The 24,439-nt window shown below is 38.3% G+C and overlaps 1 protein-coding gene and 1 long non-coding RNA gene across 5 annotated transcripts in view; one reads left to right on the top strand and one right to left on the bottom strand.

The window, feature by feature from the left end:
* LOC145523457 (uncharacterized) overlaps positions 1–24,439 on the top strand; it is a 245,234-nt gene that overhangs the window by 171,238 nt on the left and 49,557 nt on the right. The window lies entirely within an intron of this gene.
* NELL1 (neural EGFL like 1) overlaps positions 9,677–24,439 on the bottom strand; it is a 987,615-nt gene continuing 972,852 nt past the window's right edge. For both annotated transcript variants that reach the window (XM_081533741.1, XM_081533740.1), the window contains 3 exons: positions 14,606–14,782; positions 11,876–12,100; positions 9,677–10,163 (listed from right to left, as the gene is read on the bottom strand). In XM_081533741.1, coding sequence (XP_081389867.1) covers positions 10,113–10,163; positions 11,876–12,100; positions 14,606–14,782 — 453 coding nt within the window. In that variant the 3' untranslated portion in view covers positions 9,677–10,112. The remainder of the gene's footprint in view (positions 10,164–11,875; positions 12,101–14,605; positions 14,783–24,439) is intronic.

The following is a 24,439-nucleotide window of genomic DNA, read 5'->3' as shown; positions in this document are numbered from 1 at the left end:
CTCAGTTGCAATCACACCAGATTCCAGCCCTACCTTGCTGTTTCTGTCCATCCGATCCCAGTCCTCTCCTTGGGTCGGATCTCCAAATCCTGATTTCCAACACTGAGAACTTGTCCACACTAGTGGACATGAGTCTCAAGCTAGGGAGTGCAGGAAAGCAGCAATGACCATCTGTGCAGTTCTCCCTCCAGTCTGGCTGCTGTAAACCAGTTTCTATATTCTCCTCTAAGGCTCTTTTTCTGTCCTGGCCAATCTTCTCACTAGTGGAGGGGCTTCCTGGGGTGCAAAAAACTTTGCTCTTTCACAGCTCCCTCCCAGGATCACAGGTATCATCCTGAAATCTTTTTCTTTTTTTCTTCTGTTATACGTAGTTATGTGGAGATTTTCTTTCCCTCTCAGCAGTCTGAGGTCTTATGCAAATGTTCAGTAGATATTCTGTGAGAATTGTTCAACATGTAGATTTATTTTTGATAGTGGGAGGAGGTAAGCTTCATGTTCTATAATTCTGCCATCTTCATCATATTCTTGTCTGTAAAGCTTTTTACCTTTCCATGAAATATGAATGAAAGCATTTCTGGGTAGAATATTCTTGGTCATAGATTTTCCCTTTTATCACTTTAAGTTTATCATGACACTCCCTTTTGGCCTTCAGAGTTTCTGCTGAAAAATCAGCAGATAGCCTCATAGGAGTTCCTTTACTGTAATTGTTGCTTTTCCCTTTCTGCTTTTCATATTCTCTTTATTTTTTGACATTTTAATTATGAGGTATCTGGGGGTGGCCCTCTATGGCTTGATCCTACTTGGAATTTTTTGTGCTTCCTGGACCTGGGTGTCTTGGAAAGGACTTCACCTTTCCAAGGTTAGGAAAGTTTTCAGCTAAAATAGCTTCAAATATGTTATCTACCCCTTTCCTCTCTTCTCCTTCTGGGACCTCTATAATGCAAATGTTAGTACGTTTGATGTTGTCATTTGTTGTTGTGGTTCAGTTGCTCAGTTGCGTCTGACACTTTGTGACCCCATGGACTACAGCATGCCAGAGTTTCTACCTTTACCATCTCCCAGAGTTTTCTCAAACTCATGTCCATTGAGACCATTGGATGGATGATGCCATCCATCCATCTCGTCCTCTGTCATCCCCTTCTCCTCCTGCCTTCAATATTTTCCAGCATTAGAGTCTTTCCAATGAGCTGGCTCTTTGTATCAGATGGCCAAATTATTGCAACTTCAGCTTCAATATCAGTGAATATTCAGGGTTTATTTCCTTTACATTGACTGGTTTGATCTCATTGCTGTACAAGTGACTCTCAAGGATCTTGTCCAACACCCAGTTTGAAAACATCATTTCTTCAGTGCTCAGCCTTCTTTATTGTCCAACTATCACATCCATACACATCCATACATGACTACTGGAAAAACCGTAGCTTTGAATATATAGAACTTTGTTGGCAAAGTAATGTCTCTGGTTTTTATATGCTGTCTATATTTGTCATAGCTTTCCTTCCAAGTGTGTTTTAATTTCATGGCTGCAGTCACCATCTGCAGTGATTTTGGAGCCCAAGAAAATAAAGTCTCTCACTGTTTCCATTGTTGGCCCATCTATTTGCCATGAAGTGATGGGACAGGATGCCATGATCTTAGTTTTCTGAATGTTGAGTTTTAAGCCAGCTTTTTCACTCTGTTCTTTCACCTTCATCAACAGGCTCTTTCGCTCCTCTTCACTTTCTGCCATAAGGGTGGTGTCATCTGCATATCTGAGGTTATTGATATTTCTTTCAGCAATCTTGATTCCAGCTTGTGCTTCATCTAACCTGAAATTTCACATGATGTACTCTGCATTTAAGTTAAATAAATAGGGTGAAATTATACATATTCAATATGATAATATACATCCTTGATGTACTCCTTTCCCAATTTTGAATCAGTCCATTTTTTCCATGTCCGGGTTCTAACTGTTGCTTCTTGATCTGCATATAGGGTTCTCAGAGGGCAGGTAAGATGGTCTGGTATTCACATCTCTTTAAGAATTTTCCAGTTTGTTGTGATGCACACAGTCAAAGGCTTTAGTGTAGTCAATGAAGCAGAAGTAGATGTTTTTCTGGAATTCTCTTCCTTTTTCTATGATCCAGCTGATGTTGGCAATTTGGTCTCTGGTTTCTCTGCCTTTCTAAATCCAGCTTGTACATCTAGATGTTCTCAGTTCACATGCTATTGAAGCGTAGCCTGAAGGATTTTGAATATTACTTTGCTAGCATGTGACATGAGTGCAATTGCACAGTAGTTTGAGTGTTCTTTGGCATTGCCTTTCTTGGGGTTTGGAATGAAAACTGACCTTCTCCAGTCCTGTGGCCACTCCTGAGTTTCCCAAATTTGCTGGCATACTTAGTGCAGCACTTTCACAGCATCATCTTTTAGGATTTGAAATAGCTCAGTTGGAATTCCATCACCTCCACTAGCTTTGTTTGTAGTGATGCTGCCTAAGGCCCACTTAATTTTGCACTCTAGGATGTCTGGCTCTAGGTGAGTGATCATACCATTGTGGTTTCCAGGTCATTAAGATCTTTTTGTATAGTTCCTCTGTGTCTTCTTGCCACCTCTTCTTAATATCTTCTGCTTCTGTTAAGTCCATACTATTTCTGTCCTTACTGTGCCTATCTTTGTATGAAATATTCCCTTGGTATCTCTAATTTTCTTGAAGAGACCTCTAGTCTTTTGTTTTCTATTGTTTTTCTCTATTTCTTTGTGGTATTCACTTATGAAGGTTTTCTTATATCTCCTTGCTGTTCTTTGGAATAATATACCCATTCTGGGTATATCTTTCCTTTTCTCCTTTGCCTTTCACTTCTATTCTATTCTCAGCTATCTGTAAGGCCTTCTCAGACAACCATTTTGCCTTTCTTTTTGGGGGGATGGTATTGATCACCACTTCCTGTACAATGGTAGAAATCTCCGTCCATTATTCTTCAGGCACTTTGTCTACTAGATCTAATCCCTTGAATCTATTTGTCACTTCCAGTGTAAGGGATTTGATTTAGGTCATTCCTGAATGGCCTAGTAGTTTTCCCTACTTTCTTCAGTTTAAGTCTGAATTTTGCTATAAGGCGTTTATGATCTGAGCCACAGTCAGCTCCCAGTCTTGTTTTTGCTGACTGTATAGAGCTTCTCTATCTTCAGCTGCAAATATAATTAATCTGATTTCAGTATTTACAATCTGGTGATGTCCATATGTAGAGTCATCTCTTGTGTTGTTGGAAGAGGGTGTTTGCTATGACTAGTGCATTCTCTTGGCAAAATTCTGTTAGCCTTTTCCCTGCTTTACTTTGTAATCCAAGGCCAAACTTACCTGTTGCTCCAAGTATCTCTTGATTTTCTACTTTTGCATTCCTCTCCCCTCTAATGAAAAGGACATCTTTTTTTGCTGTTCTAGAAGGTCTTGTAGGTCTTCATGGAACCATTCCACTTCAGCTTCTTTGGCATTTGTGGTTGGAGCATAGACTTGGATTACTGTGATCCAAGTAAATGGTTTGACTTGGTAATAAACAGAAATCATTTTGTCATTTTTGAGACTCCACCCATTTTGGACTCTTTTGTTGACTATGAAGGCTACTCCATTTCTTCTAAGGAATTCTTGCCCAAAGTAATAGACAGAATGATTATCTAAATAAAACTCACCAATTCCCATCCATTTTAGTTCACTGATTCCTAAAATGTTGATATTCACACTTGCTGTCCCCTGTTTGACCACTTCCGATTTACCTTGATTTATGGACCTAGCATTCCAAGTTCCTATGCAATATTGTTCTTTATAACATCAGACTTTACTTTCATCACCAGACACATACACAACTGGGCACTGTTTCTGCTTTGGTTCAGCCTTTTCATTCCTTCTGGAGCTATTTCTACACTCTTCTCCAGTAGCATGTTGGCACCTACCAACCTGTTCATCTTTCAGTGTTATACTTTTTGCCTTTTCATATTGTTCATGGGTTTCTCAAGGCAAGAATGCTGAAGTTATTTGCCATTCCCTTCTCCAGCGGACCACGTTTTGTCAGAACTTTTCACCATGACCCGTCCGTCTTGGGTGATCCTACATGGCATGACTTGTAGTTTCATTGAGTTAGACAAGACTGTGATCCATGTGATGTTGTCAAAAAGGTTTTTAAAAATGTTCTCACTGGTTTTTATTCCTTTTTTTTCTTTTTTAGTCAGATTCAGTGATTTCCATTACTCTGCCTTACAGTTCATTGATCTCTTTTTCTGTATCTTGTAATCCAGCAGTCCCCAACCTTTTTGGCCCCAGAAACTGGTTTCATGGAAGACAGTTTTTCCATGGACGAAATAAGAGGAATGGTTTCAGAATGATTTAAATATATTATATTTATTGTTCACTTTACTTCACTTCATTAGGCATTAGACTTTGGAGGTTGGGGACCCCTGTTCTAATCTACTATTCATTCCTTCAAATGCATTTTTTATTTCAGTTATTGTATTCTTCAGCTCCATTTTGTTCTTTCTTACATCTTTTCTTTGATAAACATCTCCGTGTGTTCATCCATTTTCTCTTAAGTTCTCTGATCATATTTACGATCATTACCTTATCTCTTTATTGGGTTAATTCCCTATCTCCACATTTCTTCGTTCTTCTTCTGGGGTGTTCTCATTCCTTCATTTGTAACACGTTCCTTTCACTATTTTTTTTTTTTTTTTGCCAAATTTTCTGTGTTTATTTCTATGTATCTGGTAGGTTCTGGGGTTGGGTGGTTGTGGGGCCAGGATTCCATGGTCTAGTGTTGACCTGCTGGTAGATATTGTTTCTTGACATGACTGGCTGCAGTTTCCTAGGTATCCCAAAGCTAGTGCTGACCTACTAGTGAGTGGGGCTGGATCCCAGGGCAGCTGGCTGAGATCAAAGTATCTCAGAGTTGGCATTGGCCTGGTGGGCAGGACCAGAGCCCTTGGTGTCCTGGGGCTGATTCAGGCCTTATGGTATATTTGCTGGGTCCTGACAAGACAGGCTATGGGGCTACAGTGATCCTAGTGCTCATGTCCACCTGTTACTGGGAAGGTTTCAAGGTCAGGGGAATCTGGGACTGATGGCTACCACTGGTGGGCAGAACTCCTTGAGTCTTTGAGTGCAGAGACCTGGGTGTCCTATTGGTCTACTGGTGGTCAGGGCCAGGTGCTTATACATTTGGCTTCAGGGTCCCAAAGTTTGTGTTGGCCCACTGATGGAAGGAATGAGATCCCATGACAGCTGGCTGAGAGGCCCAAGATGTCTCAGAACTGGTGTTGGCTTGTCGGTGAGTAGGACCAGGGCTGAGAGGTTCCTAGAGCTGGTGCTGTCTAGCTGGTAGGAGGGAGATTTTCTGCCACTGTAGACTGGGAGGTTGTGGTGGTCCCAGGGCTGTTATCTCCCCACTGGTTAGGTGGACCTGAATCCCATGGTTTCTAGTTGTAGAGTCCTCAGGGCCCTGGAACTGGTGTATCAGCCTGGTGGTGGGTTGGTCTAAGGCAGTGGGGGTCCTGAGGCTACTTCCTATTCATTGGTGGGCAGAGTTGGATTCTGGGGTCTCTTGCTGCAGAGCCCTGAGGGGTTCCTTGGCTAGTTCCTGTCTGCTGGTATTTGGAGCTGGGTCCCGTTGGTGGACAAGGTCAAGTCCTGGGGTGGCTGTGGGCTCAGGAGGTCTTAAGGCAACTTGCCTACTAGTGGGTGTGGCTTTTCCCCCACCTGGCTAATTGCTTGGCCTGAGGCATCCTAGTACTTGGGCCTACAGGTTAGTAAGTAGGGAAAGCTCTCAGTGCTAATAAGCTAAAGGGAGGATTGGCAAAATGACACTTACCACCATTTGTGTCCATTAGTAGAACAGTCTCCAATAAATGACTCCCACCAGGATCACTATCCCTAGGGTGAGTTCCAGTTGCCTCCTGACTATCTAGGAGACTCTCCAAGATCAGCAAGTAGATGTGACTCAGATCTCTGCCTTGGGTCCTGGAGTGTGTGAGATTTTGTGTGCAGCATTTACGAGTGTAGTCTCTATTTCCCATAGGCATCTGGGTCTTCTGAAAGAAAGTCCCAATGCCCTTCAAATGTTCTGGGGACTCCTTTTCTTGGTATAAGACTCACAGCCTGAGGATCCTGATGTAGGGCTCAGATTCATTACTTCTTAAGGAGAATCTCTGCAGTTGCAATTATTCTCCCATTTGTGGGTCACTCACCTGGACTTATGGGTCTTGACAATATCATAACTCCATCCCTCCCACTCATCTCATTATGGTTCCTTCTTTGTATCTTCAGTTGTAGAAGATCTTTTCTATTATATCCTGGTCTTTCTCCTCAATAGTTGTGGCTGTGAGAGCTGATGAGCTCAGGATCTTCTTACTCCACTATCTTGGCCTGAACTTATGACTGCTTTCTGGTGTCATTCATTTGGAAGGAATAAGAAAAGCTCACTTGAAATTGAAATTTGACAAAAAAAAAAATCATTTGAAATCATTATGATGATGGCAGAGAGAAAACTAGGATGGATTAGGTGGTGGCTCTAAGTCCATGACAAGTTAATTATGAACTCTGGGCAATCGACCTAATATCTGAGTGTTGGTTTCATTTGCAGAAGTGAAGGTGACAAGTTTGATCAGTGGCTTTCAAGCTGTACTCTGTTGATGTCTGTGAGTTGTGGTGGGATATATGAAGGTATTCTAACTCTCCATCCTTTGTTCCAAGCAGAGATATTCTGCTTTTATCTGATTTTTACAGTAAAGCAATGAATAAATTTAATTTTAAACCAGTCTTATTGCTTAAGAACATCTGAAAGCCACCAGAGTAGGTTGTTTTCACCACCCCATGAAAACTTTTTGATGCTATAAAAGATTATGAATTTAAAAGAATTAATAGAAAAACTACCCTATGCAAGGCACTAGGCTGAATAATAGAAAACAAAGATTGTATACAGCTTAGCCTATTGCATAATACAAGGAAAATGTATATTAAGTCCTTAACAGTGACAATTAGTGTAGCGCTAGAAAGCTTAGAAGAGGGGACGCTCTGACACTAAATAAATATATATATTGCATATGAATACATAGTACATTAATATATATCAATTGCATATAAATATATATATCGATTATATATGGTACCTATATATAACATGATATATGTATATACATATATTTCATATGCAACTTAGAAGGAAATGAAGCAAAATTTATGTTTAATAGATGCTTCTTGTTAATATATAGGACTTCCATCTCCCTTCATATTCTACTCTCCTGAATCACAGTGCTTTTACAGTATTGAAAACTGGAGGGTAGCTACATAATTGCTTATGCATTTACCATTGTTTCTTACCAATGCGTATGTTACAGTTGCAGACAGTGGTTATAATCTGTAAGGAGATATGTTCGTCAAACACTTTTTGGTTCATTAAACGGATATCCATTTCACAATGTAAATCAGAGCACGAGACTTAAAACACTTTTCATCAGGAGATTCACCACACTTTTAAAAATAATGTTTTTCAATTTCTGGCTGGAGAAGATATTTCAGGCAGTAATTTATTTCAATAGGATCCCCTCATGGATTAAAGATTGCCAGCACCTTCTAAAGGACCACATAATGGTGATCTTTAAAGTAAAAACTAGTCTGTTCATCTTTTGATTTCCCCAGCAGAGCTTAATATAGTACTTTATGAATAAAGTACTCAATTTTTAATAAGAAAATGTCATCAATTATTTCATAGGAAGTAAACCTCTTATTGATAGGAGTTGGGAGTAGTTTCAATTGTGCTACTAAATATTAGTAACATTTTGTCAAGTTAGCACAGATTAAATTTAACTGAACTGAAATGAAAAGAAAATACTGAGTCTTATGATTGTAGTTGTAAAACACCAGTTTTTAGGATGAGCCATCGATGCTAATGGCTCTGCAGCAAAGTATGAATATATATAGATTCAATGAAAACTATTAAATTCTGGGAATTCCCTAGAAAAAAATGGAAACAGATATTCTAAAATTCATACCAATATTTAGTCATCATTTACACCAGACACTGGCAAACGTTTTTTAGAGTCAAGATGGTGATATTTTTGGTCTTGTATCTTTGTTGGAACTACTCAGTCCTGTCATTTTCTTCAGCAATAGAGAATATATAAATGAATGTGCATGGCTGTGTTCCAATGAAATAGGCAGATGGCCAGATTTGACTCAAGGGACCAGAGTTTGCCAGCCCATCACTTATACAATCACAGATGATTCTTAATTTGCCTTTGTTTTTTCACTGATAATTGGCAGGTATTTTTAATGGAGGTTCCCTAAATATTTTCTAGATGATTTTCAAAATCTCTGTTCCAGGAATACATTTAAATACTTAAAATAGAGATGTGTTCTAATTTACCATACTATAGCAGCAGTTGTCAAATAGAGCTTTAACTGCTATATCATAATTTAGCACATGAAATTGATCTCATGTAGTGAATTCTGCTGCTGCTGCTAAGTCGCTTCAGTCGTATATCATCACAAAATATTGACAAATATCAATAAATGAGTGATATGAACTTATAATTTTTAATTAATAATTATATTAATATTGGGGATTTAAAATATATTTAGCATGACTGACTTAACAACTTAGGTCTTTGATTTTGTGCACAAAATTTCATGAACCAACTTGATTCAGAACAATGATGAATTCAGAATCCTTAGGTATTAGAAACACTTAGATGTGGTTCACTTGAAACTACAACCTAAGTTTGAATTTTCAGCTCAGATACAATGCCATTTGCACATTTTATTCATTTTGTGTAACTCAGTAACTGCCAACTTTTAAAAATAATGGTAGTGGCTCAAATGAAAATATTCAGTGTTCTAAAATAGCTACTGAATATATAAATGGCTTTCTTAAAATTATATCCTCTACCATATAAGATGTTCCATAGTTTAGTCAAAAATATTATTGGGAAGGCATCAGGAGACCTGATTAACAATCCCAGTGTGTTATAAGTCAACTAGATCTGAACAAATTGGTTGACTGGGATACATTAATTTACTCTTACATAATGTAGGAATAATACCCTGCACCTATGCTATAATGGCAACTTGTATGAATAGGCATGGAAGTCCCTTGTCAGTTATTAAAGTGAAAGCGAAAGTCACTCAGTCATGTCCGACTCTTTGCGACCCCATGGACTATACAGTCCATGGAATTCTCCAGGCCAGAATACTGGAGCGGGTAGCCTTTCCCTTCTCCAGGGGAACTTCCCAACCCAGGGATAGAACCCAGGTCTCCCACATGGTAGGTGGATTCTTTACCAGCTGAGCCACCACGGATGCCCTGTAAGTTATTAAATACTATATAAAACCGATGCAAAGATACTTTCTCTTTCAATGCCAGAAAAGGCTGCAAGCATTGCTGCTTCTAAATTGTGGCTTAAGATTTTGTTTCATTTTGTTTGTAAGAGGGAGGAGAAAGCTCTTTTCAAAATAATTATTTATTTATGTCTGTGGTCTTTCCCTTCTTTAACATATCACATCATAACAGCTTTCAGCTGCTTTAAGCTGAGTGAGTGGGGATCTAGGTGTGTTTCACAGTTTGCAATTTAAGATGCAGTTAGGCTGTACACACACATATTAATACATTTCACAGGAATCTGAATATGAAGTATTCAGTGGATGGGACAAAAATCACAACAGGCAACTTTATTGTAGAATTTGATCCAAAAATCCAGAAAAAATAAATAAAAGGAGCCAAGTCTGTATTATGTTCATACACAAAATAAACCAAAAAATACATCAACATTTACCATGAGATCATTTAAATGTGTCTGTAAATGATCTGATAAGGGAAACGTGATTTACAACACGGGAAACTTTTTTTTTTTTTTAACAATTATAGAGTTAAGTGCAATGCACTGTAGGTCACCTAGACTAGGTTAGCAAGAATGAGCAACATGGTAGGTCCGAAAGGCAACCCCCAAACACCTTCCTTCAATGGAAACTTTGGTAATTGTCTGTGGTTTAAAAAAAACAAACAAAACCAAAACACCAACTCCTTCTTCATCATGTTGAATGGTTATTTTGTCCATTTTTCTTCTGCGATGATGAGTCCATTTTAAATACTTCAATTATTATGAAGACACTCCAGATCCACAGAACAGCAGACACTTCCATTCTGTGCATCAAGACACAAGCATTAGCCAGAGACATAGAATACAAATCAATACGCAGTGTCCACTTTTACATTCAAAATGATCAGCTACATTTTGAGACCAATTCCATGAATGCTATAAAAACGATTATTAGAAAAATGCCAGAAGAGGAGTAAAATGGAAGGCAAGACTTATGAGACCCTGCAGGGTCCCTCTCGTTGGGTTCTGCTGGCAGTGAAACTTCATATACCCCACCTGAACTCAGACCATGTTTGAGACTCCTCTGTATTTCCAACTTGTTTGTTCACACTGTTTATTCACTACAATTACTCTAATTGAGATTCTTTCCAAAATTAACCCTCTGAAAGATAAATTACCATTAATAAAACTAGTCAAATATACCAAAAAGAACTTGAAAATAGCTCCAAAATGGCTTTCAGAAAGGCGGGCATATTAGGGGTAAATACAGACTCTCTCATGGTGACTATGAGAGGGAAGGTACATATCAATTATTAGGAATTCATGAGAAATCAATACATGTATTAATATTAAATATGGGCTTCCCAGGTGGCTCAGTGGTAAAGAATCTGCCTGTCAATGCAGGAGATGTAAGAGATGCTGGTTCAGTCTCTGAGTCAGGAAGATCCCCTTAAGGAGAAAATAGCAACCACTACAGTATTCTTGCCTGGGAAATTCCATGGACAGAGGAGCCTGGTGGGCTATATAGTCCATGGTGTTGCAAAGAGTCAGACACCACTGAGCAACTGAGCATGTGGCACACACACGATGTAAATATACCTTTATAATTCTCCTAAATGAATTTCAAGCCTGACCTCAGACAAATAATACTGAATACCATAGGTCTGTATATTCCCTGGTCATTGTGTTTGATGGGGTTGAAGGAATATGGGACCATGACTTTTGCTTTATGAAGTTTGATGCCCTTTTCCTATTGGGGCTGCATTTTAAGATGATACTCCTCAGAAAAAAAGAACCCACATTTATAACAGCATAAAAAGTTGTGATCCTTCCACTGATGCCTGAAACCGAGCCAGGATTTGATATAATCAAATGGATTAATATTTTTAACATGGTTAATCATGGGAATTTAAGCAGATATTTCGGCAGAAATTTGACCCTGCCTAAAGTCTACTACAGTCATAGCTCTCTCCATAAGCTTAGAAGGGAAGAAGGGGTCAGTTTTAATTTTAAAGACATGTGAGGATGCCTCATGGGAACTCCTCCAAAAAGACAAGAAAATAATCACAGTCAATTAATCTTGCAGCAAGAGCTTCAAGTCCCTGGATTAGGCACTGTGATAATTAAACAAAGCAAACAACTTCATAGATTTATAGAACACTTTCTTCTAACATAGACAGTTTCCTGAAAGAGCTTAAAATTTTTTTCCAGGATGAAAAAAGATCTTTTCTTTCTTTCCCATATTCAGGTAAAAATAGCTTAAATCAGCCATAATTGGGCCTATGGTCAATTATTTAAATTCCATATTTCAAAGGCAAGAGAGGACTGTTTTGTTCCATGTTCATTTGGAATTTGCCTTTATACACAGTACAACTACCATCCATTCAGACAGATTAACCTCCGGTGAGAAGCAAATGCCTGCCTGTGTTTCCACGCCCCTTGGGACCTGTGCGTTCAGAACTATCAGGAGTGGACCTTCTGCAGGAGTTCTCTGGCACATGTCCGAGGCCTGGTTATCCTCAGGACACCCAATTACCTTGCATTTGCAGGTTGTGCAGGGAGATCCAGCCATTGTCCACACTGAGCCGCTAAGCCTTGAAAGGCCATAGGTGTCCAGGCAAGTTTTTCTGATGTCATAGGCGATATTATCAGCTAGGCAGGGGTCACTGACACAGCGGGGACAACATTCCCCTTCCAGGATAGTTGTGTACTCACAGCTCAAACTGGGGCAAGTGAGTGGCCAGCAGTCTACCTCTCCTTCCTATGGAGAAAAAGTAAAAAAAAAAAAAAAAAAGCCTCCTCATTAGGTTTTTGCACAATCCGGTTGCCAAAGTCCCAGGAAATCCTCAGGAATCCCCATGACTGTCCTCACTGACTGTTCCTACTTTAGCATCATTATGTGTATGATGCTATGTGGGTATGACGTGCTTCCTCCTTAAAGGAGGAATACAGACATCATCTCCTCCAGGATGCTTTTGCCAACTGCCTGTATTGTAGCCATGGAGAGAGGTAGGTCCCATCTCTCTGTGCCAATGGCAACCCATTATTATTTTTTATAGTGATTCTTATTGATCCTTATTGTAGTTATTAATACAATTCCAGATTAAGTTTTGAGCTTTCCGATTCTGGGCTTTTTCCTTTATCTCCCTGATAAGTACATTCCTTGTTGATAAATGCTAATCAAATGAACAAAGAGATGATACTTGGCTAGTGTATAAAGAGAAACTTATTTTTCTTAAGCTCAAAGGGAGAACCTGAGTCACTGTACTATTTCAACAACATCACAACACTGAGTTGCTTATGTTAGATTTAGAACTGAGGTTGTGCAATATCAGGAGAACCATTTCAGAGTGGTTTTGAATGTTCTGTCTGGCTAGTGATACATCACTAATGTGCAGTACAGGGTTACAGTTTAGATGCAGCCTCCAAGTAGTCTATAAACTGGCAACTGTGGCCCCACTGAACTGCACATAGCAGATCTGTTTCTCCACGTAGTCTTTTCTGTTATCATGACACTTATTATAATTAATGCAAACTCATACTCAAACTCAGCATCACAAGATTATGGCCTTTGATCAGCTTCATGATTGCCAATGTCTGTCATGCTCACGGGGCTTCCCAGGTGGTGCAAGTGGTAAAGAACCCACCTGCCAATGCAGGCAATGTAAGAGACATGGGTTCAATCCCTGGATCAGGAAGATCCCCTGACCCAGGGGATGGGCATGGCAACCCATTCCAGTATTCTTGCCTGTAGAATCCCATGGGCAGAGGAGCCTGGTAAGCTACAGTCCATAGGGTTGCAGAGTCAGACATGACTGAAGTGACTTAGCACACACACCATGATCACTGTTACATCAACTGGGATCTAGCATGTGCAAATTACTGACATTAAATATAACCCACTATATTCTCAGGTCATCACAAAGTTATATTCATTAGCATCAGTTTTCCCAGAAAATATTAGGGTCTGGGATGGCAGGGGATACTCTTGAAATTATGTAAAAATCTCATGTCTAAAATGAATACTCGTTCTTCTGAGTGCTGAAGGCTGGCTTCTTAGAAATGCAATTTTTCAGACAGATATGTGAGCTAATTCTATAGTTGTGTTGAGTTTGTTCTTGAATGGGAGATGTGAAAAATGGCTATGATTTGAATATGTCTGAGTTATACTCCTCAGCATTAGGAGTAATTAAGAAGGAATTACTTCTACTAAGATTATCTGCATATTCGCCAGGTGACTTTAGAAAATCTAATGGAAATTTACAGCATGATGTCTCTGAATGCCTGTTTTTATGCAATATCTATAGACTGAATCATTAACTTTAGAAAATGTTACATTACAAAATGCAGCTAACAGTTTCCATTACAAATTGACTTAGTTATGACTCAACTCCACTGGCTGTAATTCCCTCAGAGATAGAATATCATATTCACTATGATAATGTATTTTAAGTCTTTGCAACATTAGGAATGTCTGTCTGTGGTATAATCTGAAACAGAAAGAACCAGTTCCAGAAATTAAGCTTTTTCTCTGAAATTTCTCAAACCTGATTATACCCTTAGTATCCCCATATTTAGATACAAAGGAATCCTTCATTTTTCTATATGAAGGTTTAGCTCTTGAAACCAATTTTTTGATCCAGGAAACATGAACAGTAGTTACTGCTGTGCATTAAGTACTTTCTATGTGTCAACTACTATATTTGCCATTCACACATATCTCTGATCTTCACAACAGCCCTACAAAATAGGTGCTCATCCACTTGTATACACTGAAGGAAAGAATGATCAAGTGAAATGCTGGGACTTGCCCAAGTTAATCACACAGAGCTTGTATGTGGGAGAACCAGGACTGGATTCTAGGTCTCTATGGCCTAGAATCACTATCATTCCCTGGTATTTCTACTATGTTCTGTTATCTCTCATACTGGAATCTTTATTGGTAATGTCGCAAGAAATGAAAGACTTGGCTCTGTAAGAACTACAATTCCTGATCAAGGCCTCAAAAGCTTTCTGTCATTTGGGGATTTTTATTGTACTGGATTTGCTAAAAAGTAGCAGTTGCAAAGTAACTTGGGCCAACTTTGTCCTATGTAAATGTCTTGCATGCTGTTTCAAACAGTGGAATATGAATGTCTTTTGGAAGAGCATTTGCCCCTTAACTAGCCACAGGACCTCCATCTTCCTGCCCAGGATCACAAATAGCAGGAAACTAAAGTCCATAGAGAGTATAAGGGATAAAACACTCTGAAGGAAGACAACATACCAGACACCGGCACTGCTGGCAGCTGTGAGTCCAGTTGTCTCCACTCCGATAGAGCTTGTGTCCATTTTGGTCCAAACATTGGCTTGTGACCCTGGTGTCACACTCTGGGCAGCAGAAAAGGTCAACACTTGGATTCTGGCAATCACAAGCTGTCCGCCGGCAGAATATCTTCCCATCCTGTTTAGAAGTGAAGTTAAGGAGGTTTCATCATTAGGGAAGCGATAAGCTGCATGAAGAAAACTGATCTTACAAACACTTTACAGGGCACGTAGGACAGATTTCTGACAGTCACAGTAACACCCTGACCACCTCCTGTTTTGCTCAAAACCGATGCACACATGTACACTCACGTATACACAGCCTGTCTTTCCCTGCCCTTGCCTGCAGAGCAGTCCATGTTGACAGGGAGACATTTCTAAGTTTAAAAAAGAAATGTTCTTGAAACGTTTTTCTAAATGTTTCTTAAAAATCATATTTCTAAGTAAAATTATAACTAAGCAGCTAAAAATGCATGAATGATCAAGGATTCATTTGAGTGGAAAATCATGCTGCTGTACTTTTCCCAGTTCACAGTGAATAACCTGACACATGCAAACGCATTCATCTAACTTTATCTCTGCCTCAGCTATGGGAGGAAGTCTGACTATACCCTTTCTACAAAAGAATTAACCGAGGCTCAGAGAGGCTGAATGACTTATCCAGTATCACAGAGGTAGCAATTCTCTAAGCAGTATCATTAGGTTTCCTGGTTTCAAAATAATTTTACTTCTATGAGATAGTTTTTAGGATGTTTATTACAGGTGCCACCTCCCACCTTGAGGTGGGAGTTCCCCAAATTATAGCACAGTTTAATTTCTGGAGTAAAGACCTTGAATATTCATAAAGGATTGAAGGTCGATAGCATTCAAACATTAAAACAATGTTTTGCAGTGTTTCTTTCCTTTTTTTTTTTTTTAAATTGGAGTATAATTGCTTTACAATGTTGTGTTAGTTTCAGCTGTACAACAATGTCAATCAGCTATATGTATACATATTATACACATATCCCCTCCCTCTTAAGCCTCCCTCACACCTTCCCTCCGTCACACCCTCTAGGTCATCACAGAGCACCAAGCTGAGCTCCCTGTGCTGGACAGCATCTTCCCACTAGCTGCTTTACACCTGGTAGTGTATATATGTCAATGCCACTCTCAATTTGGCTCACCTTCTCCAGTTCCTTCTCTGAGTCCACAAGTGTGTTCTCTACATCTGTGTCTCTATTCCTGCCCCGCAAATAGGTTCATTGGTACAAATTTTCTAGATTCCATATGCATGTATTAATATATGATATTTATTTTTCTCTTTCTGGCTTCACTTTGTGTGACAGACTTTAGGTTTATCCACATCACTACAAGTGACCCAATATGACCCAGCAACCCCACTACTGGGCATATACCCTGAGAAAACCATAATTCAAAAAGACACAGGTACCCCAATGCTCCCTGCTGCACAATTAACAATAGCCAGGACATGGAAGCAACCTACATGTCCACTGACATATGAATAGACAACGATGTAGTACATATATACCATAGAGTATCACTCAGTGCTGCTGCTTATTTATATTCTGCTGCTTACAGTAACTTCTCACCTCAGACAATGAACAGCTAAAAATTTAAGGTGAGACAAGTGGCCACCTTTTATGGTTAAAACCGCTTTGCCAAATATTTACAAAACCAGAGAATCTCAGTGCCAGAATATACCTTAGAGGACACATAACCAAATTTTGACTTATACTTGATTAGTCTAGAGCAACCATATTCAAAAGTCATCAAAATCTGCGCTCTAAGTTCTCCAATCTTGAAGAACTCACCACCATGGGAGGTATTTCACTCAGGCAACTCTGTACCATTATGAATGTTAAAAATTGGATTTTTCTTGCCCATCTTCACTGATCCTTGTTTTCATCCTTGGTAATCAAAGAACTCTTCATCCCTCTATCACATTTTTATTCTTCATTTTTAGAAGAGCGCTCTTATGTCTCTTTTGAATCATCTCATCTCTAGAGCAAACATATTTAATTTTTTGGCAATTCCTCACAGTTTTAAATCTTTTCACTGTTTCCACTTTTAAAAAAATTAAATTATTTTTATTTTTAATGATAGTTGATTTACAAAGTTGTGTTATTTTTCAGCTGTACAAAGTGATTCAGTTACAAGTAAATATATTTTTTCTTTTTATTATATTATCTTCTATTATAGGTTAATACAAGATTTTGAGTATAGTTCCCTGTGCTATAAAGTAGGTTCCTATTGGTTATCTATTTTATATATAATAATGTGTATATTTTAATCCATAATCCTAATTTTCCTCTCATTTTCCTTTTAGTAACCATAAGTTTGTTTTCTATGTCTGTGCATCTATTTCTGTTTTGTAAATAGGTTCATTTGTATCATTTTTTAAAGATTTCACACATAAGCAATATCATATGAGATCCTTCTCTGACTTACTTCACTTAATATAATCTCTAGGTCCATCTGTGTTGCTGCAAAGGCATTATCTTGTTCTTTTTCTATGGCTGAAAAATTCTGCATTGTATGTAGGTACCACATCTTTATCCATTACTCTGTCAATGGACATCTGAGTTGCTTGCATGTCTTTGCTATTGTAAACAGTGCTTTAGTGAATATTGGGGTGCATATATCTTGAAGTTCAGTTTTCTCTGGATATATGCCCAAGAATGGGATTGCTGGATCATATGGTAGTTCCATTTTTAGTCTTATAAGGAACCTTCAGACTGTTCTCCATAGTGGTTGTACCAGTTTACATTCCCACCAACAGTGTAGGAGGGTTCCTTTTTCTCTGCATCCTTTCCAGCATTTATTGTTTGTAGATTTTTCAATGATGGCTTTTCTGCCCAGTGTGAGGCAATACCTTGTTGTAGTTTTGATTTGCATCTCTCTGATAATTACTGATGTTGAGCATCCCTTCATGTGCTTTTCTGGCATCTGTATGTCTTCTTTGGGGAAACTGTTATTTAGATCTTTTGCCCATGTTTTGATTGGGTTGTTTGTTTGACATAGAGCTGCATGAGCTGTTCGTATATTTTAGAGATAACACCCTTGTTGGTCACTTCATTTGCAAATAGTTTCTCCCATTCAGTGGGTTTTTTTTGTTTGTTTTGCTTATGGTTTATTCTGCTGTGCAGAAGCTTTTAACTAGGTCTCATTTGTTCTAGTTCTATGAAAAATGCCGTTAGTAATTTGATAGGGATATAATTAAATCTGTAGATTCTCTTGTGGAGTATAATAATTTTCACAATATTGATTCTTCCAATACAAGAACATGAAACACCTCTCTGTGTCATCTTCAATTTCTTTCATTAACATTTTACAGTTTTCAGATTACAGGTCTTTCCTCTCCTTAGGAAGCTTTATTCCTAGATAGTTTATTCTTTTTTTTTTTTTTTTTTTTTTTTATAAATTTATTTATTTTAGTTGGGGGCTAATTACTTTACAATATTGTAATAGTTTTTGCCATACATTGAGAAGAATCAGCCATGGGTTTACATGTGTTCCCCTTCCCGAACCCCCCACCCACCTCCCTCCCCCTCTCATCCTTCTGGATCATCCCATTGCCCCGGCCCTGAGCCCTTGTCACATGCATCGAACATGGAATGGTGCTCTGTTTCACATATGACAATACACATGTCTCAATGCCATTCTCCCAGAACGTCCCACCCTCACCTTCTCCCTCAGAGTCCATAAAATTGTTCCATGCATCTGTGTCTCTTATTCTGTCTCGCATATAGGGTTATCGTTACCATCTTTCAGATTCCATATATATGCATTAGTATACTGTATTGTTGTTTTTCTTTCTGGCTTACTTCACTCTGTATAATGGGCTCCAGTTTCATCCATCTCAGTAGAACCGGTTCAAATGTATTTTTTTTAATGGCTGATAGTTTATTCTTTTAGTTCAGTTCAGTCACTCAGTCTTGTCCAACTCTTTGTGACCCCATGGACTGCAGCATGCCAGGCTTCCTGGTCCATCACCAACTCCTGGAGCCTACCCAAACTCATGTCCATTGTGTCGGTAATGCCATTCAACTATCTCATCCTATGTCGTCCCCTTCTCCTCCTGCCTTCAATCTTTCCCAGCATCAGGGTCTTTTCTAATGAGTCAGTTCTTCGCATCAGGTGGCCAAAGTATTGGAGTTTCAGCTTCAGCATCAGTCCTTCCAATGAATATTCAGCACTGGTTTCCTTTAGAATGGACTGGTTGGATCTCCTTGCAGTCCAAGGGACTCTCAAGAGTCTTCTCCAACACCATAGTTCAAAAGCATCAATTCTTCAGCACTCAGCTTTCTTTATAGTCCAACTACTGGAAAAACCATAGTTTTGACTAGATGGACCTTTGTTGGTAAAGTAATGTCTCTGCTTTTTAATATGCTGTCTAGGTTGGTCACAGTTTTTCTTCCAAGGAGCAAGCCTCTTTTAATTTCATGGCTGCAGTCATCATCTGCAGTGATTTTGCAGCCCCCAAAAATAAAGTCTGTCACTGTTTCCATTGTTTCCCTATCTATTTGCCATTAAGTGATGGGACCATATGTCATGATCTTAGCTTTCTGAATGTTGAGTTTTAAGCCAACTTTTTCACTCTCCTTTTTCACTTTCATCAAGAGGCTCTTTAGTTCTTTGTTTTCTGCCATAAGGGTGGTGTCATTTGCATATCTGAGGTTATTGATATTTCTTCTGGCAATCTTGATTCCAGCTTGTGCTTCATCCTGCTCAGCATTTTGCATGATGTGCTCTGCACATAAGTTAAATAAGCAGGGTGACAATATACAGTCTTGTCATACTCCTTTCCTGATTTGGAACCAGTATGTTGTTCCGTGTCCAGTTCTAACTGTTGCTTCTTGACCTCCATACAGATTTCTCAGGAGGCAGGTCAGGTGGTCTGGTAGTTTAGATGCAATGGTAAATGGAATTGTTTCCTTAATTTGTGTTTCTGATCTTTTATTGTTAATGTACAGAAATGCAAGAGGTTGCTGTGTATTTATTTTGTATTCTGCAACTTTGTGGAATTCATCGATGAGATCTAGTAGTTTATGATAGTGTCTTTAGAATTTTCTATGTATAGTATCATGTCATCTGTAAACAGTGACAATTTTCCTTTCCATTTTGGAATATTTTTATTTCTTTTTCTTCTCTGATTGCCGAGGCTAGGACTTCTAAAACTATGTTGAATAAAAGTGGTGAGAATGGACATTTTGTCTTATTCGTGATCTTAAAGGAAATGCTTTTAGCTTTTCACTATTGAGAATGATATCAGCTGTGGGTTCGTCATATATGGCCTTTATTATGTTGAGGAAATTCCCACTATGTTCACTTTCTGAAGAGGTTGTTTTACCTTTTATCATAAATGGTGTGTTAAATTTTGGCAAAAGCCTTTTCATCTACTGAGATGGTTGTATTATTTTTATTCTTCAATTTGTTGATGTGGTTTATCACACTGCTTTGCGGATATTGAAGAATTATTGAATCCCTGGGATGAATCCCACTTGATCATGGTGTATGACCCTTTTAATGTATTGTTGAATTCAATTGACCAGTAATATGTTGAGTATTTTTGCATGTATGTTCATTAGTGATACTGGCCTGCAATTTTCTTTTTCTGTGGTATCTTTGTCTGTTTTTTGTTTCATGGTGATGGTGGCCTTGTAGAATGAGCTTGGAAGTGTTCCTTCCTCTGCAAATTTATGGTAGAGTTTCAAAAAGATAAATGTTAACTCTTCTCTAAATGTTTGGATAGAATTTGCCTGTGAATCCATCTGGTCCTGGACTTTTGTTTAATAGAAGTTCTTTAATCAGAGATTCAATTTTAGTACTTTAATTGGTCTGATTATATTTTCTATTTCTTCCTGGTTTAGACTTGGGGAATTGTACCTTTCTAAGAATTCATCTATTTTTTCTAGGCTGTCTATTTCTTGGCATATAGTTGCTTGAAGTGGTCTCCTGATTGTTTGTATTCCTGTAGGGTCAGAACTTCTCCTTTCTCATTTCTAATGTTTTTTATTTGAGTTCTTTAGCTTTTTTTCTTGATGAGTCTAGCTAAAGGTCTACCAATTTTATTTATCTTTTCAAAAAGCCAGGTTTTAGTTTCATTGATCTTTTCTATTGTTTTCTTCATCTGTATTTCATTATTTCTGCTCTGATCTTAAAATTTCTTTCATTCTACTAGCTTTCACTTTCATTAGTTCTTCTTTCTGTACTTGCTTTAGATGTCAGGTCAGGTTGTTTGAGATTCTTCTTGTTTACTAAGGTAAGATTATATAGCTATAAACTTCCCTCTTAGATCTGTCTTTGCTGTGTCCTATAGGTTTCATATCATAAGTTTTTTTCATTGTTATTTTTCTCTAGATATTTTTTGACTTCCTCTTTCATTTCTTCAGTGATCCATTGGTTGTTTTGTAACAAATTTTTAGCCTTCACGTGTTTGTGCACTTTGCTGTCTCCCCCACCCCACCCTGTATTTGAGTTTTAATCTCATAGTGTTATGATCAGAAAAGATGTTTGATGTCAATTTTCTTAAATTTATCAAGGCTTGATTTGTGGCCCAAGATCTATCCTGGAGAATGTTCCATGTGTACTTGAGAGGAAAGTGTGTCCTGTTTCTCTCAGATTTAATGTTCTATAAATTGTCTATCTGGTCTAATGTGTCATTTAAGGCATATGCTTTCTTACTGATTTTCTGTCTAGATGATTTATCCATTGATGCAAGTAGGGTGCTCAAATCTCTCACTATTACTATGACTATGGATTTCTCCTCTATGGTTCTTAATATTTGCTATATATTAGGGTGCTCCTATGTTGGGTTCATATATATATTTACAACTGTTCTATCTTCTTCTTGGGTTGACCTCTTGATTATTATGCAGTGTCCTTGTCTCTTCTAATAATCTTTATTTTAAAGTTTATTTTGTCTGATATGAGCATTGCTACTACTACTCTCTTTTGATTGATATTTGCATAGAATACCCTTTTCCATCCCCTCACTTTCAGTATGTGTATATCCCAAAGTCTGAAGTAGGTCTCTTGTAGGCAGCATATATACAAGTCTTGTTTTTGCATCCATTCAGCTAGTCTATGTTTTTAGGTTGGAGTATTTAATTTATTTACATTTAAGGTAATCAACAATATGAAGGTTCTTATTGCTATCTTGTTTATTGTTTGGACTTGTTCTTGTAGGTCCTTTTTCTTTCCTTCCATTTTTGTTCACTTTTCTTGTGATATGATGACTATCTATTGTATTGTTTGGATTGCTTTTTCTTTTTTGTGTTTGTATTGTAGATTTTTTGTTTATGGTTCCCATGAGATTTTGACATAGAAATCTATCCATGTACAAAATTTTTAATCTGCTGATTTCTTAATTTCAAATGTGTTTCTGATATCCTGCATTTGCACTGTCCTCTTCTGTTGATTGCTGATTTTGATATCAGATTTGTACATGGATGTTTTGCTCTTTATGTTTGCCTTTTCCAAGTGAGCTTTCCCATTCACAATATCCTTGGTTCTAGTTGTGGCTTTTTCTATTCCCCCTAGAGAAGTTCCTTTAGCATTTTTTGTAAAACTAGTTGGTAGTGCTGAAATCGCTAACCTTTTGCTTAACAGTAAAGTTTTTTATTTCTGCATCAAATCTGAATGGGAACCGTACTGGGTAGAGTGCTCTTTGTCATAGTCTGTTTTTCCTTTTTTGCACTTCCATCACTTTAAATATTTCATGTCATTCCCATCTGGTCTGCAGAGTTTCTGCTGAAAAATCAGCTGATAACCTTTTGGGGATTCCTTATTTTCTTTTCCTTTCTTGCTTTTAATATTTTTTTTCCTTTCTTTAGTATTTGTCAGTTTGATTAATACGTGTCTCAGGGTGGTCTGCCTTGGGTTTATCTAGTATGAGAATCTCACCCTCTCCATATATCTCACCCTCTCCTTTCCTCTCCCCATGTACATAAGTCTATTCTCTGTTTGTTTCTCTATTGTTGCCCTGTAAATAAATTCTTCAGTATCATTTTTCTAGATTCTGTATATATGCATTAGAATACAATATTTATGTTTCTCTTTCTGACTTACTTTAATCTGTATAATAGGTTCTAGGTTCATGCATCTCATTAGAACTGAATCAAAGGCATTTCATCTTATAGCTGAGTAAAGTTCCATTTTGTATATGTACAACAACATTTTTATCCACTCATCTGTCAATAGACATCTAGGTTACTTCCATGTCCTAGCTATTGTAAAGAGTGCTGCAATGAACAATAGGATACATGTATCTTTCTCAATTTTGGTTTCCTCAGGGTATATACCCAGGAGTGGGATTGCTGGGTCATATGGTGGTTCTATTCCTAGTTTTTAAGGACTCTCCATACCATCTTCCATAGTGGCTGCATCGATTTACATTCCCACAAACAGTGCAAGGATGTTCCCTTTTCTCCACACCTTCAGAATTTATTGTTTGTAGACTTTTTGATGATGGCCATTCTGACCAGTGTGAGGTGATATCTCATTGTAGTTTTGATTTGCATTTCCTTTGACTGTGTGGATCACAATAAACTGTGGAAAATTCTGAAAGAGATGGGAATACCAGACCACCTGACTGCCTCTTGAGAAACGTGTATGCAGGTCAAGAAGCAACAGTTAGAACTGGACATGGAACAACATACTGGTTCCAAATAGGAAAAGGAGTACATCAAGGCTGTATATTGTCACCCTGCTTATTTAACTTATATACAGAGTACATCATGAGAAACGCTGGGCTGGAGGAAGCACAAGCTGGAATCAAGATTGCCAGGAGAAATATCAATAACCTCAGATATGCAGATGACACCACCCTTATGGCAGAAAGTAAAGAGGAACTAAAAAGCCTCTTGATGAAAGTGAGAGAGGAGAGTGAAAAAGTTGGCTTAAAACTCAACATTCAGAAAACTAAGATCATGGCATCTGGTCCCATCACTTCATGGGAAATGGATGGGGAAACAGTGTCAGACTTTATTTTGGGGGGCTCCAAAATCACCGTAGATGGTGATTGCAGCCATGAAATTAAAAGACGCTTACTCCTTGGAAGGAAAGTTATAGATAGCATATTAAAAAGCAGAGACATTACTTTGCCAACAAAGGTCTGTCTAGTCAAGGCTGTGGTTTTTCCAGTAGTCACGTATGGACGTGAGAGTTGGACTGTGAAGAAAACTGAGCACCAAAGAATTGATGCTTTTAAACTGTAGTATTGGAGAAGACTCTTGAGAGTCCCTTGGACTGCAAGGAGATCCAACCAGTCCATCCTAAAGGAGATCAGTCCTGGGTGTTCATTGGAAGGACTATTGTTGAAGCTGAAATTCCAATATTTTGGCTAACTCATGCGAAGAGTTGACTCATTGGAAAAGACCCTGATGCTGGGAAGAATTGGGGGCAGGGGGAGAAGGGGACAACAGAGAATGAGATGGTTGGATGGCATCACCTACTCGATGGACATGAGTTTGGGTAGGCTCCAGGAGTTTGTGATGGACAGGGAGGCCTGGCGTGCTGCGATTCATGGGGGTCGCAAAGAGTCGGACACAACTGAGTGACTAACTGAATAATGAGCGATGTTGAGCACTGTTTCATGGGTTTGTTAGCTATCTGTTTGTCTTCTTTGGAAAAATGTCTGTTTAGGTCTTCATACATTTTTGGTTGGGTGGTTTGTTTTTCTGGTATTGAGTTATATGAGCTGCTTGTATATTTTGGAAATTAATCCTTTGTCAGTTGTTTCATTTGCTATTATTTTCTCCCATTCTGAGAGTAGTCTTTTAACCTTGCTTAT

The sequence above is a fragment of the Giraffa tippelskirchi genome, chromosome 10 (genome assembly GCF_054371585.1).
Source record: "Giraffa tippelskirchi isolate mGirTip1 chromosome 10, T2T-mGirTip1v1.2.pri, whole genome shotgun sequence".
NCBI classification, from domain to species: domain Eukaryota; kingdom Metazoa; phylum Chordata; class Mammalia; order Artiodactyla; family Giraffidae; genus Giraffa; species Giraffa tippelskirchi.
This window is presented reverse-complemented; position numbering and strand designations above follow the sequence as displayed.